General features: G+C 36.3%; 2 protein-coding genes across 2 annotated transcripts in view; both read right to left on the reverse strand.

Moving 5' to 3' along the window:
- Positions 1-396: 396 nt before the first annotated feature.
- On the reverse strand, positions 397-1,919 carry ucn3l (urocortin 3, like). Its single transcript, XM_052554700.1, has 2 exons — positions 1,678-1,919; positions 397-1,357 (listed from the first exon to the last, which is right to left on the reverse strand). The coding sequence occupies exon 2, from the start codon at positions 1,346-1,348 to the stop codon at positions 905-907; it is 444 nt and encodes a 147-aa protein (XP_052410660.1). The 5' UTR covers positions 1,349-1,357; positions 1,678-1,919; the 3' UTR covers positions 397-904.
- A 1,460-nt stretch (positions 1,920-3,379) lies between these two features.
- Positions 3,380-14,396, reverse strand: part of col7a1l (collagen type VII alpha 1-like) — a 65,094-nt gene continuing 54,077 nt past the window's right edge. The window contains exons 85-111 of the mRNA XM_052554597.1: positions 14,320-14,355; positions 13,856-13,882; positions 13,710-13,769; positions 13,430-13,555; positions 13,239-13,310; positions 13,113-13,148; positions 12,947-13,006; positions 12,430-12,474; positions 11,985-12,020; positions 11,450-11,485; positions 11,304-11,360; positions 11,073-11,144; positions 10,891-10,962; positions 10,695-10,730; positions 10,492-10,572; positions 10,187-10,240; positions 10,051-10,104; positions 9,904-9,966; positions 9,756-9,818; positions 9,063-9,179; positions 8,366-8,443; positions 8,209-8,262; positions 8,061-8,109; positions 6,244-6,450; positions 4,732-4,794; positions 3,935-4,120; positions 3,380-3,805 (exon numbers count right to left, since the gene is read on the reverse strand). Coding sequence (XP_052410557.1) covers positions 3,792-3,805; positions 3,935-4,120; positions 4,732-4,794; positions 6,244-6,450; positions 8,061-8,109; positions 8,209-8,262; positions 8,366-8,443; positions 9,063-9,179; positions 9,756-9,818; positions 9,904-9,966; positions 10,051-10,104; positions 10,187-10,240; positions 10,492-10,572; positions 10,695-10,730; positions 10,891-10,962; positions 11,073-11,144; positions 11,304-11,360; positions 11,450-11,485; positions 11,985-12,020; positions 12,430-12,474; positions 12,947-13,006; positions 13,113-13,148; positions 13,239-13,310; positions 13,430-13,555; positions 13,710-13,769; positions 13,856-13,882; positions 14,320-14,355 — 1,854 coding nt within the window. The 3' untranslated portion in view covers positions 3,380-3,791. The remainder of the gene's footprint in view (positions 3,806-3,934; positions 4,121-4,731; positions 4,795-6,243; positions 6,451-8,060; positions 8,110-8,208; positions 8,263-8,365; positions 8,444-9,062; positions 9,180-9,755; positions 9,819-9,903; positions 9,967-10,050; positions 10,105-10,186; positions 10,241-10,491; positions 10,573-10,694; positions 10,731-10,890; positions 10,963-11,072; positions 11,145-11,303; positions 11,361-11,449; positions 11,486-11,984; positions 12,021-12,429; positions 12,475-12,946; positions 13,007-13,112; positions 13,149-13,238; positions 13,311-13,429; positions 13,556-13,709; positions 13,770-13,855; positions 13,883-14,319; positions 14,356-14,396) is intronic.

Raw genomic sequence — 14,396 nt, forward strand, 5'->3', positions numbered from 1 at the left:
GAATTCTGGGAATATCAGTTTACAGGTTTGACTGTAGATTTTACATTTATTTGAAATACAGTAAGGGTTTTTTTTTTTTTTTCTGTAGTGTTTTTACAAACTTTTACAGTTCAAATTGCACTTATTTTTAGGTAGCCTTCCTACAAATTCAAGTTCGTTGTTCACCAAAACGTAGATTCTATATGAAAATGTGATCAAATATTTATTATTCATAACTCTTTGCTATCAGCATAAACAGTGGTAGACTTCTCTATAATTATTGCCTTGACTGGTCGGTTGTGAAAAGTGAAAGGAGTGGTGTGTTTGTTTATATATCTGTAGATTTTTATGTCTCTTAAGATCCGTAAAAGCCTACAGTGAAATTCTCCCTCGAAATAATTACCTTCAAATGGACGCTTTGTTTACATTTGCATTTGTTTATTTATTAAATGATAACATAATTATTTTCAGTACAAAAATATTACACTTTCGGTTTTATCCACCCGAAGTTTTAAGAACTTTACAGATCTGAAACCATCAAGTCGTGTATCTTATAAAGCAGTCATTTTAATACTAACCAGCTCAACTTTCATCTGAGGTGAACACACCAAAATTATATTAATGAAAAGGGATAGAGGAAGGAAAAAATATGTCGTAGGCTACTTCCCTACGATACATACTCCAATCATCATGTCTCTATAAAGCTTGAGTTTAGAAATAAACCAAACACTTTTGTTTACAATTGCCATGAGTCTCACTAGTTAATGAGCCCAAAGGTCACCTGTTAATACGTTCCATTAATTTTCAGGATAGCTTATAATGCAACTGAAAAAAACTTTTATTACATGATTAAATTAGAGATAACATGCCTCAGTTGGTCACAAAAAATATCAGTTAAAGTCAAATTAGTGACATTAATTGGAGTTCATTTTCTCTTTCCAATCTGCGCCAGCAAGCGCGCATTGTCGTCCGCCTTTGCGCGCAGGTTCTTGGCTTTGGCAATGTTGAAGAGGATGTTCATTATGTTGGTGGGGACATCAAGGGACAGAGTGACCTGGCTGCGTCGGTCGCTCTTCGCACTATTACGATACAGTTTACTCCTGAGCTGCGTCTGGCTCAAGTATCTGTATTTGGACGCGGGTATTGTCCTCCTTTCGCGCGGCTCCTCGGAGGAAAGCGAGTGCGCTGATTTGTACAGGAGGTTTAGACTGTCCACCAGGGGATTTGCTGGTTGCCCGTTATCCTTCGTCTCGGAGAACACCTCATTGTTGCAAAGAAAGTTGGACACGGGGTCGTACGTTGGCAAGCAGAGGCTGGATACCGGTGCGCAAAGAAGCGCCAGAGCGAGGAGGGTCCGCGCGAGCCACATCGTTCTGCCCTGTTGAACGGAAGCGCATGAGAATACATTCAAGGCAAGTACTTTAAGAAGGCTTTTAGAACAATATTTTAATAATAAGTAAATGTTCAAAAAAGTTAGAATTGTCATTTTGTCCTAAAACTCATGTTGTTCCAAATCTCTACTAAGTTTTTCTTTTCTTTTGTTCAACAAAAAATTTGTTGTTAGCCTGTCGCAATTCACTCTGTACATATTGCAATGGTGACATAAGCGATCAGCCTCTAATATTCTTGTGTTCCATAAATAAAGTCCAGTATTTTCCAGTAAAATATCCCCTTGAATCTAATAAAAAAGTACCTTACCTGCACTGTTTGAATTAGGAGAGTCTTCTGAAGTGAAGCACTGTTAGGTCAACCAAAACTTTTGTCCAATGTGTTATTAAAAAGGCAAGCAAGTCAACAACAAATTGTCAATTTAATGTCGCATTGAATCATAAAAGGGATTTAGAGGGTATGGTATCTCCCTGGCTGCTCATAATATGTTCGCCTTTTGGATGTGCATTCATTTAGTATAAGCCCAATTACGCTGCAGTCGTACGCCAGCAATTACGTCATTTATTGGGATCCTCCCAGTAAAATGAGGCGGTGATTGATGCGCTCGTGCACCCAAGACGAATATACCGTCACCATATAGTCTATTTTGAGCTTAATATTTGAAGCCAGGCTGTTATTATATAAAATAATGTATTTGAATTGTAAATTTCAACTTATTACTGTATCCTATTGGCTGCAGTTTAACCAACTCGATCTCACGCAAAAACTTAACTACTTTGCGAGGTGTCAAGTTTTCGTGTGAATTTGTGTGAAAGACCTAGATCATACAAAAATAAATGAATGGGGTCTTTTTTTATGAATTTTTACAAATTAGCCACCAATCTGGCATAGTGCCACTGCCAAATAACCTTGCTGTGAGATTGTGTTGGATGTGTGTTTTATTCCTTAGACTGTAAATAGCCTTTCTTCCACTATATGTCCAATTAAACTGTAAAATCTAAATAAATAAATACATTTGCTTAAATATGGTTTATAATTTAGCAGGAAAGTTGAGAATTTAGAGATTCATCCATGGGCATTCAGTACCATGGACAGCGCAGCACTTTATTTACATTGCATCTGTATTAAACTATTTATAAGGGTCTGTTTTGTTGTTTTCTCAGTTTTCAGGGTCACTGACATATCTAATGTTTGTGTCCCTTTTTAGACCTCCCTGTGAGTTAATTGCTCTGCAGTTCATGCTTATAAGTTTAATGAGTTTTCTTCCCACTTCCCTTTAATGACTGATTGCATTGCTATCAAGGACTCAGAAGCTTGAAGACTTCATTAACTATCACCTTTATACATTGTAAACATTGTGCATTGGGCTGGATGTTAATATATTTATTCCACATGATGTTAAAAGGAAGCTCATTATACCTTTAAAACTACAGGCTACATTTAAAAGCAAGTGTATAGAGCATCTATTCTCTGTAGTGTACACAATGAAGTTCACTCAGGGATCCCCTTAGACACACTGTAAAGGGTGTCCTATCTTCTGACTTGTACCACAGTCTTGAAATTGGACTACGGCCTGCTACACGTGCCCCCTGCTGATGGGACATATGTAAAGAGCAAAAAACCTTGGGATGCAACAGGGAGCAGCTTGTTTGGGGGATTATATAAGACAGAACAGAGTGAATGTCAAAGCTGTTAAGACTGGAAGATATGGAGGGGTAAAAATAATGAGGAAGGAAATGCAAACATTCACAAATGTGCACAAATAAGCCACCCACAAATGCAGCTAGTCTATTTGCTTCAAATACACACACACCTTCTCCGCCTGCCCCCAGGAGACACCGTCCAGACACGACTCGACAAACATTTCTGAAGAAAAGCCAACATGGCAGCATTTATACACACCATAGGGCCAAGCTCAGAGAACACGGTCCAAAATCAGAGGTCACGATGTGAAAATGTTCTCACGCACACACTCACCAACCCACAGGGAACTATATAGCTCATTCAAAAATATATTCATCTCATTGTTTTAATTGTCTTACAAATACAGTCAGATTAAGAACATTTTACAAACAGAACCATTAGTGCAAAATGATAAACCTCATGGTGGACAGGTTATAAACACATATTCAGTTATATTAATAGTGCATTTACTCTTAGAATCATGACCTTGGTTTATAAACATCAAACTAAATATATTTTTTTTGTATAAAAACATGGCGTATTTGTAAGAAATAACTACAAAAGTGCAACAATGTGTTGCACTGTAAAAGTAAAATGCAAACATGATGTAGTATTATTTTTTTCTGCCATATAAAGCTGTTATAAACTAATATAACATATAGGATGGCAATGTACAAAAATAGTATTTTTTTGTGAGATAGAATTTAGTTACACTGTTAAAAATAGCATATCTCTCCTCCTCAGGATCCAAAATCTGTAAATAGATAAGAACATTTAATTAAATTGATTTAGATTAAAAAGAAATGTCTTTAGCATTTTTCTAACAATAACCTCTGAACATTTATATTGGAACCTGAAGTCTGAATTCTGATTGGCTCTTTACCTCTCCTCCCCAGAACACATTGACTCTCACAGTCCTGTTTAGAGCTGAAGCTGTTCCTGTTTCCTCCACAGCCACCATACACAAAGGGACGGCATTCTCCTGAGACGGTGTAGTAGTACCAGAGCAGGATGTATTCAGTGCAATGGCCCTCAGACATGGGTTCAAGGCACAGATCAGCGGCTAGGTCTACATTTAATGGAGGCAGCATTAATTAATCAGTTTCAAGGAAGTGTAAATGCATTTGAAATAATGTCCTAATGAAATTAATGTTTAAAAAAATTGATGAAATCAACAAAATTATAAATAATTCAAAAATATATCATATAATAATATATTCTAAAAATGGTTCAAAATTGATCTTGAATTTCACTGTTAGTCAAATGTTCTTATCTCTATTTCTCTTTCTCACACACATATGCACTTGATTTGAATGTTATTTTTATCAGTGGATTAATTCTGCTCTTATCCGTCTGTTTCCGTTCCTTGTGTCTCATATAATACTTTGTATGTGACAGAAATAGACTGTGGGGAAAAAAGAAAGCGCATAAAATAATCTTGGCTATGTGTGTTGCACTTTTGGTGCCAGGACCATTACTGTGTACTTTTTGGACTACTTTTCTGGACATGAAACCAAAATTTCCATTCCAAATATATTTATTCAAGGACCAGGTTTAATTTGTGCAGAAAATCTGAATGTATCGCTTATGTGAGCAGTTTTTAGCTGTATTAACGGGTTAAAAGCACTTGGAGCAGCAGTCAGCAGAGGACGATGTTCTCCTCTTTTACTCCACACATACCTGAGTGGAGTTTGAGTGCATGTCTCTTTTCTCTCTGTTCTCCCTCTCCCTCAGTACTGGCTCCTGAGTGCAACAGAAAAAGCTTATATTATATCCAGATTCGTCATTTAAAGGAACAGTTTGCCCAAATTTGCTAAAAATTTACTCATCCTCAAGCCATCCAACATTTAGATAAGTTAGTTCAGATTTGTCAAAATGTTGCATTACATCACTTGCTCCCCAATGGATACTCTGCAGTGAATGGGTGCCGTCAGAATGAGAGTCCAAAACAGCTGATAAACACATCACAATAATCCACAAGTAATCCACACAGCTCCAGTCCATCAATTAAAGTGACATGAAAATAAATTTGTTTGCAGTTAAGAAATCCACCATTAAGACTTGGAACCGTTGCTTCTGGCCAAGATATGAGCCCATAATCCATGATAACACTTTCTGTAGAAAAAAAAGTATATTCTATGTTGTCTTCTCAAATCAAAATCGACTGACATATTTGTTTTCAACTGTTGGACTTGGTGAAGGGTGGTTGGTTTCCTGTTTCAGACAAAACATATTTTTTTCACCGGAGAAAGCAATATTATGGATAGAGGGCTCATATTTTAGCCAATGGTTTGAAGCTATGCATGCAGCAGCTTTTTGCATCGCAAGACATTAATTGATGGACTGTAGTTTAGATTACTTGTGTATTATCGTGATGTTTTTATCAGCTGTTTGGGCTCTCATTCTGACAGCACCCATTCGCTGCAGTGCATTGCATTGTTGAACAAATCATGAAATGTTAAATTTCTCCAAATCTTTTCTGAAGGAGAAACAAAGCCAATCACATATTAGATGGCCAGAGGGTTTGTACATTTTCATACATTTTTGAACACTCAATTGTTTGTGTAATGGAAACAAAATCGGTCATCAGTGGTTTTCTTATTCTTTATTATTTTTCCTTTATTTATTCTATGACATACTTAATTGATGATGAGAGCCAGTGTTGCTATGTTGATATGATTGCCTGAAAAGTCTAAGTTATTATTTTTCTTCCATCTGAAGTGGACATCATATAATGATGTAGTCAACTAGATAACAAGTACTATGTCTTTGTTCATATTCTGATCACTGAAATTAACATCAGGCTCCAATGAACAACTACTTTATGGTTGGTACTAAAAAAAATAAAAACAGATTTTCTTTTTTTTTTTTAAGTGTGACTCAGTTGCTTAAAATAACACAGAGAAGTAGACCATGCAGAACCTGTGCGTATGACTTTTGCGTATGATTTCCTGTTTTCCATCAGGGAAAGAAAAGCTGAATGGTGTTTATGGATGACTGAACTTATGCATAAAGATAAACAGATCAGGACTAATGTTCATAAGACCCAGCAGAAGTTCATATGAATATAAAACTGATTATATAAATCTACAGTTTCCCAATCCAAACCCTTCCAGGCCCGAGGGCAAACTAAAGAGATGATATCATAAGAGGAACCATGTTATAACATATTGGTTCAAAGCGGGAATATACCTCTACTTGTAACGTTGCCATATGCTAATGTTGGCTCAGAGTCTGAAACAGCAGGATGAACTGTAGTGGTCTCGTCCTCTGACTCTTCATCCCACACTTTGGGGTGGGTGAGCAAGAACGGAGAGGAAGAATCTGTTCTTCTCTCTTCCTTTAGGATACTCCCATCATCTGGATCATTGGTGTTCACCATCAGGAGTATGTCCTTTCCTTTAGTTAGAAATATGATCATGCTTTAGTCAAACGTCATTAGGGTAACATCATTAAGTCATTTAATTTCATTCAAATGGACAGTAATTCAATTATTTGACAAAAACATTTTTAAACCACAGAATTCATTACTTCAATAAAATTATAAAAACAGTCCCATTTTTTTGTCAATTTAATTTTCGTGACTTCCTGACATGGAGTTTCATCACAGGTTTTCTTTGGTAAGAGAGACCATGAAAACACAACAGATGGTGGAACCCATGGGGTCCTGAGGCCTTCACAACAGGGGCCTCCAAACACAAATACACAAACTCACACAAATACACAAAAACACACACTTCTAACCACCCACGTACATGTGTTAATGAAGCTCATAGTTTCACTTCAATGGACTGCAGTACAGTGCACAACTGAATAGTTCTTTATGGAGGTAGAAGCCATATTTAATTAAACATGAATAGACAAACAATCTATTCAGTGGGTTGTATTATTGCATATCTTGACATTAACTGTTTAGCTTACAGTCAGATCAGATACAGTAAGACTGTATGGACTGCAAAAAAAATGAGTTTGTTACTATATATATATATATATATATATATATATATATATATATATATATATATATATATATATATATATATATATATATATATACAGTACAGACCAAAAGTTTGGAAACATTAATATTTTTAATGTTTTTGAAAGAAGTTTCTTCTGCTCATCAAGCCTGCATTTATTTGATCAAAATACAGAAAAAATATAATATTGTGATATATTATTACAATTTAAAATAATTGTTTTTAAATTTATTATACTTTAAATTATCATTTATTTCTGTGAAGCAAAGCTGAATTTTTAGGATCATTATCACACGATCCTTTAGAAATCATTCTGATATGATGATTCATTATCAAAGTTGGAAACAGTTCTGCTGCTTAATATTTTTCTAGAACATGTGATACTTTTTTAGGATACTTTTATGAATAAAAAGTAAAAAAAAAAAAAAAAAGATGCTATGTTTTTAAAATATAAATATTTTGTAATAATAATATAGACTACTGGTCAGTAATTTGAGGTCCGTGATTTTTTTTTTCTTTCTTTTTTTAAAATAAAATCAATACTTTCATTCAGCAAGGATGTGTTAAATTGATAAAAAGTGATAGTAAAGAAAATATATTATTAGAATATATATTATTAGATATCTTTTTTTATTTTGAATAAATGCAGTTCTTTTTAACCTTTTATTCATCAAATATATTAGACAGCTGAACTGTTTCCAACACTCATAATAAATCAGAATATTAGAAGGATTTCTAAATGATCATGTGATAGACTGGATGTTACATGTGACACTGAAGGCTGGAGTAATGATGCTGAAAATTCAGCTTTGCATCACAGGAATACATTTTTTTTTTTAAGTACATTCAAATAGAAAACTATTATTTTAAGTTGTAAGAATATTTCACAATATTACTGTTTTCTGTGTATTTTTGATCAAATAAATGCAGGCTTGATAAGCAAACATTTAGTTTGCAAACACTTTAAACAAATAAGGTGCTTTTTTTACAGCAGTTTTCCTACTGCAACTTGCATACACACAAACTCACCACACTTCTCAACCACCTCTTTTTTCACAAGATCCTTCACTTCCTCCACCTGAACAAATGGGAAAATGTAAGTATTTAATCACATCGAAAACCTATATGTAATCCATAAGGATAAATACATGATAGAAATGGGCCATTGTCAACATACACTGAGTCCAGGCTCCCCTTTTTCTCCTTTCATTCCTGAGGTTCCCAGTTCCCCCTGCATAGAGGACATGTATAACTTTAGACTGAGCATGTTTGTGAATAGATTAAGTCCTGATCGAGTGGAGGATACAGTTATTTGTGTGTAGATGCCTTATTACATCCAGGCCTCTGAGCCCAGGAATTCCAGGGGGTCCCCGTTGACAGGCCTTTCCTCTGCCTCTCCTTCCCTTCTCTCCCTGGGACAGATAAAACAATCAAATCAAACAGTGCTGGACAGCTAGTCATGCATAGAATCTGCAACCAATGGTTTACTTAATTTTCAGCTGAAATAAATATACGTTTAAAAATATATTGGCTTTTTTCGTACAGAATAGCATCAGAGTGATACTTTCAGAGTGATGTTTAATTCATAAACTTTACTCTTTAAGATTGTCTGCTGCTTCTGTAGTGAAGTACAGCTCACCTTTACTAAAGAGACTCTGTGAGTGCAGCTTGCTGAATCCTCTCCATTCCTATCAACATCAAGAGATGCCTAATTGTGGCTAAAGGCGGCCTTAGCGCAGTGTTTAGTTTGATAGCTCAAATCTTCATCCCAGCAGAAATAGCTCCTACCCCCCCCCCCCCCCCGTCTCTCTATCTCTCTCATCCTGTCTTTCTTGAGGTTAATTAGGGCCTTGTCCTCCTCCACGGTTCCTCGACATGGGATTGAGTGAGATATGAAGATGGCCCTAATTACACTAGCATGACTATTTATCTATCTATCTGTGAGGTCTGATGAATCACGCAGAGGATTAATAAATTCAGCTCTATTATCATGTAGATATTATTGTCTAAGTGTAGGCAGGCTGGTCATACCTTTGGTCCCATGTCACCTTTAGGTCCAACCGGACCAGGCCGACCCAGAGCCCCGTTAGTTCCTGGTGCACCAGGAGATCCTTTAAACCCAGTGAAACCTGGGAAACCAGTTGCACCCTGCAGAAGAATGGGTTATTTGAAAGGGAGAGATTATTTAGAACAACAGTTCATCCAAAAATAAAAATTCTGTGATCATCCCATGCAAGTATGGTTTTCTAAAGTCTGTTGTGACATGATAACAGTGTTTTTTATTTTATTTATTTACATTTATTTTTTCAACATTTTATATTTGTTTTTACTATATATGTTATATATATATATATATATAGTTTTATTTTAGTTAATGGTAGGAACCCTGCATGAAATGCAATTTAATATCTACATCTGAATACAAGTCATATTGTAACAACATACATTTGAGTCTGGTCCTCACACCAATATCATATGACATAATTAAACTTTGATTATATGATTTTAGTTAACGTTTATGATACTTTTATGGCACGTTTTATGGTTTTAGTTTGTTTTGGAGCTTCTGACTGCTCCTGTTGTATGGAAGAAATAGTTTTTTAAGAAAAAAAAAGACTCTTTATTTGTATTACAGTTAAATTGTATAGAAGATAAGTAAATGATGACTGAATTAGAATATTTGGGTGAACTATTATTAAATCGTTTTTAAATATAATTTTTTACCTTCTCTCCTTTTTGCCCAGGAGCTCCATCAAGACCATTCAGACCACTGTCACCTTTTTCTCCCTAAACATTAACAATAACAATTCATCTCATAATGAAACTTACAGTGATGATGAGGTTATCGATATCTGTTTGTGTAGTGACTCACCTTTCGTCCCGGGAGACCGTTTAGTCCTGGAATGCCAGGCCTGCCAGGGTCCCCAGAATCACCCTTGTGTTTTACAGTCAAAGGAAATGTTCTTAGTGGTTTATTTAATAAAATTTTTAATATGGGATGAAATAGGTCCAACAATACCTGTTCTCCATCCAGTCCTGGACTCCCTATTCGTCCAGGGAAACCTCTGAAGCCCTACAGAAAAATAAATGTTGTGAAACAATGGTTACAGACAGGTGAGAACACAACAACTAAAGACAAGATTGACATTTCATACCTTCTCGCCTTTAATTCCTGCATCTCCAGGTAAACCAGGCTCCCCTGTCTCACCCTGAACACACAAACCAATGAGTCTAGGTCCATGAGTCCATAGTGTTACTCAACAAAATTTGAAATAAAATAAAAATGTAAAAAAAATAAACCAACTCACAGGAAAGCCTACTTAATTATTTATTTCATTCATCTAAATAATGTAGTTAGTAAGAAAGATTAAGGGAACAATGTTCTCCTTCTCAGGTATCCCTGGTGCTCAAAGAAATTTCTTATTAATCAATATTTAATTGATATGATTCATATTCATACCTGATCTCCCTTTCGGCCCTGCAGGCCCATGTCTCCCTTATCACCTTTCTCACCATCCAATCCATGTTCTCCATTACGACCCTGTGACAAATCTCAGCCAATCAGTAATATTTAACAAAACATATAGCCAGCAGAATGTCTAAAAATATACAAATCTCAAACATTTGTTTCGAAACTATCACAACGAACAGGAAATAGGCTACCTTTTCCCCATTGGCGCCTGGCTCCCCTGGATCCCCCTAAGGAAAGAATTATACCTTCACTCCCAAAATGCATTTTCCACAGTAAAAATAATTACCGTGATATAACATAGCATATAAAACAATATAACCCATACTTTAAAAAAAAAGCAGTTTCAACCATTATAGTGCATAATGTCATATTAGAGCTAATTTTGACCTTTTGTCCAACTGGACCACGTACACCAAAAGGCCCCATGCCTCCTTTAGTACCAGCCTCTCCCTTCAGCCCCTGAAATTACATGAAACAAGTGTTAGAAATTCCCTTTTATGGTCCAATGTAGACATGAATCTCTGTAGGCATCTGAGTGTATAATTCACTAAGAAAGGTTTAGAAAATACCTTTGCACCAGGTGGACCATCTTCACCTTTCTCTCCTTTATCTCCATCAAATCCTGGAAGCCCGCGTTCACCCTGCCATGTCAAATTCAGACATGCCTTGACATGTATCTGTCATTTATACTTAAAAACAACTCAAAGCTCAAACAGCATTGTTGAGTTCACATAGTAAAGTATGGTCTTTGTGGGAAACTTTCTAGTGAAATGACAAATTAAAATACAAAAATATCTCACTGCCTCTCCTTTCAGACCCTTATATCCTCTGGGTCCTGGCATGGAGAGAGGACTACCCTACAAAACCAGGAAACCGATGTGGTTTTGGTGAAAGAATCAAAATAAACACAATTCAGGTATTCAGTCTACACTTATGCTGTCCTTACCTTGTCTCCTCTGTGACCAGGCACACCTTTGTCACCCTGTCAGTCAAAAAGTTTTGTCTTTATTATTTTTGTCAGGGGTATAGTCTAAACAAATGAAACTCAACTGATATGCCAGATGGGCTGTTAAATGTTTCTAGGGTTGTAAGTTGTATTGTTCTGGCACTACAAATGTTCACTGTATGTCATAAAGTTACTGTATACTGAAGAAAATAAAACCAATATCACTCAAAACTGACGCAGATTGTGACGTTAGTGCAATTATATGTGTGTCAAAAGAAAGTGCTGTTCACAGCAGTTTCAACCATTGAAAGATTGGCTTTAGCAGAGAAAGACTTGACAAGAAGGCACTGGCAAGTCAATACAAAGAGAAGTGAGGCTCTGTGAGCACAGCAGTACTGTCAAAGCTGTCTATAAGTCTTTGAGCTGCAGAAAATGACCCTGACAGAGCTGGCTTGGCTATTAATATTTAAAGCCCTTCTACTTTCCGAACTTGTTTCGAATTTCAAACTGAGGTGGGTTAAAAATAGACTCTCACCTTTTCTCCTTTCATACCCGTCATGCCTTTAGGACCCTTAATTAAAGAGAAAGGTCACGAGACGTTAACACACTGTACAGAATCACAATGTCTTACTTTCTTAATACAGTCTATATTGACCTGTTGAATACTGATCACTGCATGGATGCACTAAAGCTTTTTGAATGCATTTACATTTATTCTTTTAGCTGATGCTTTTATTCAAAGTAGCTTAAAAATGTGAAGAAGAAAAAATTGAGATAAAGAAAGAAATAATATAAAATGTGAGATTTAGTAATTGTTAATACGATTTAGTAATTGCAGCATAAGGCAGCAGGTACTGTGTATCAAATGTTATTAATATTTAGCAATAATATATTTGAATAAAATATTTGAGGGATGCTATAGTGACATTTGAGGGATTTGAGAAGTGCTACAGTGTGAGTTGGAATCACTCGTGACTTACCATGAGACCTGGAGGACCACTGGCACCCACAGTGCCTTTGCCTCCCTTTGAATGTTGAGAAAGAGTTGAGAAAAATTAACAGCAAATAACACAGAGAGAGAGAGAGAGAGAGAGAGAGAAAAAAAAAAACATGCCACTTTTTGATACTAGGGGCCAAATTTACTAACACCACAAAAACAAGCATGTGTTAATTTATTTTGTGCTTAACATGGCTGTGATAGTTGCTCATGTGGTCTTGATAGATTGCACTGGTCTTTATGGAAGTGAAATGTCTACGTTCTTTCATTTGTACAGTGTCAACACATCTTTTGCAGATCTTTCGTCGACCGTCAACACTTTTATGGGATTTTGGTCTCACACAAATTAACCCCGTTTAGTAAATCTGGGCCAAGTTTTCGAATACATAATTTATTAACTTTATTTATTAACATTGAGTATTTATTACAAACAAACTAATATGCTATTATATGAAAAAAAAAATACCTACAATCTGAAAGAGCAATTTTCATAATATTACCCTGCGACCTGGGAGCCCAGGAATTCCTCTGTCACCTGGTTCTCCTGGGATACTGTCTCCCTAGTAATAGCAGATGAAACGTTTCATGCTTGTATACATTTATGTTGTGGGGCATTTCCATCAAACCTGGTATCATTGAGCATAAACATTACATGCAGTGATTTACCTTTTCACCTTTAACCCCAGAAGGGCCAGGAGGACCCTGTAAAAAGAACAGCAAATTCTCAGTTTATTCTAGTTCTTCACTTTAAAAAAATTTAGTAAAATATAGAGTAAAAATCTAAAGCGATACCTGCTGTCCAGGAGCACCAATTGCACCTGGAGTACCAGGTGAACCGTTCTTCCCTCGTCTACCTCTATCACCCTTTAAAGCATGGAAACAAATGTAAAAATTAATTCATCCATATTCATGTTTTTGTGTTTAAATCAACAAAGTCGATACAATGAGTTAACTACTCAACTTTGAGAATGGGCAGACGTTACCTTTCTACCTGGCTCTCCAGGGTCACCAGGCTGACCTCTGTGACCTGGTGACCCCGGGATGCCAAGGTTGCCACGAATACCCTGAATGCCCTGTGCTCCAGGTGGTCCTGGTTCTCCAGGCTCGCCCTAAGTACATAACAATCACATGTTAGTTAGTTAAGCAATGTCTATTATTAACTGTGTTTGGGTTTATGTTGGTATCCTCTTCTCTTTTTTTGGATTGTACTGTATGGGAAGTTAAATTCATATCATTGATAATATACGCAGCTTAATCAATCACCTTTTGTCCAGGTGGACCGGCCTGACCAATGGGCCCACGGTGACCGGTTCCAGGTTCTCCCTAAAAAAGAACGCATAAACAGATCAAAGGAGGTTCAAGAAATATGGGATAAACAGTTAATGACACCAAGTTGAGAATGAGTGTACCTTCTGGCCTTTTTCCCCAATCTCCCCCTGCACAAATTCACAAGTGATCAGCCACTAACAAACACAGTTTTTACAAGGCAAATAACAAAGAGAGCACTACAATATTAATAAAGACACTGGATCCATTTCAGGAACGGAGGAGTAAAAATAAAGCTCTGGGGCATCAAAGCAAGCGGAAAGGCACTGCTGAAATTCCACCCACCCGGTTTGATTGACAGTAATAATTTCCTAACATTGTGAATGAGGAGGCGGGGATGTCGTATGTGTGGGTGAACTGCAGTCCAATCAGAAAGCAGATAATCATTCTTATCTAACAGACTTTGGTTTGGGAACACACAGAGCTTAGACACTAATAAGAGCTGATGAGAACATTGCTCGAATAACATTATTTATCAGGATGGGACTATCATGCTTTATTAGTAAGAACAGATCGTTCCGACTCATAATGAAAAAGATTGGCGAACCTTAGGGCCTGCTTTTCCATTTTCACCTGGAGGTCCCTGTACAAGAAAGGAAAAATACACATATAATGCACAATTTA

Source organism: Carassius gibelio, chromosome B4, assembly GCF_023724105.1.
Source record: "Carassius gibelio isolate Cgi1373 ecotype wild population from Czech Republic chromosome B4, carGib1.2-hapl.c, whole genome shotgun sequence".
Taxonomy (NCBI): domain Eukaryota; kingdom Metazoa; phylum Chordata; class Actinopteri; order Cypriniformes; family Cyprinidae; genus Carassius; species Carassius gibelio.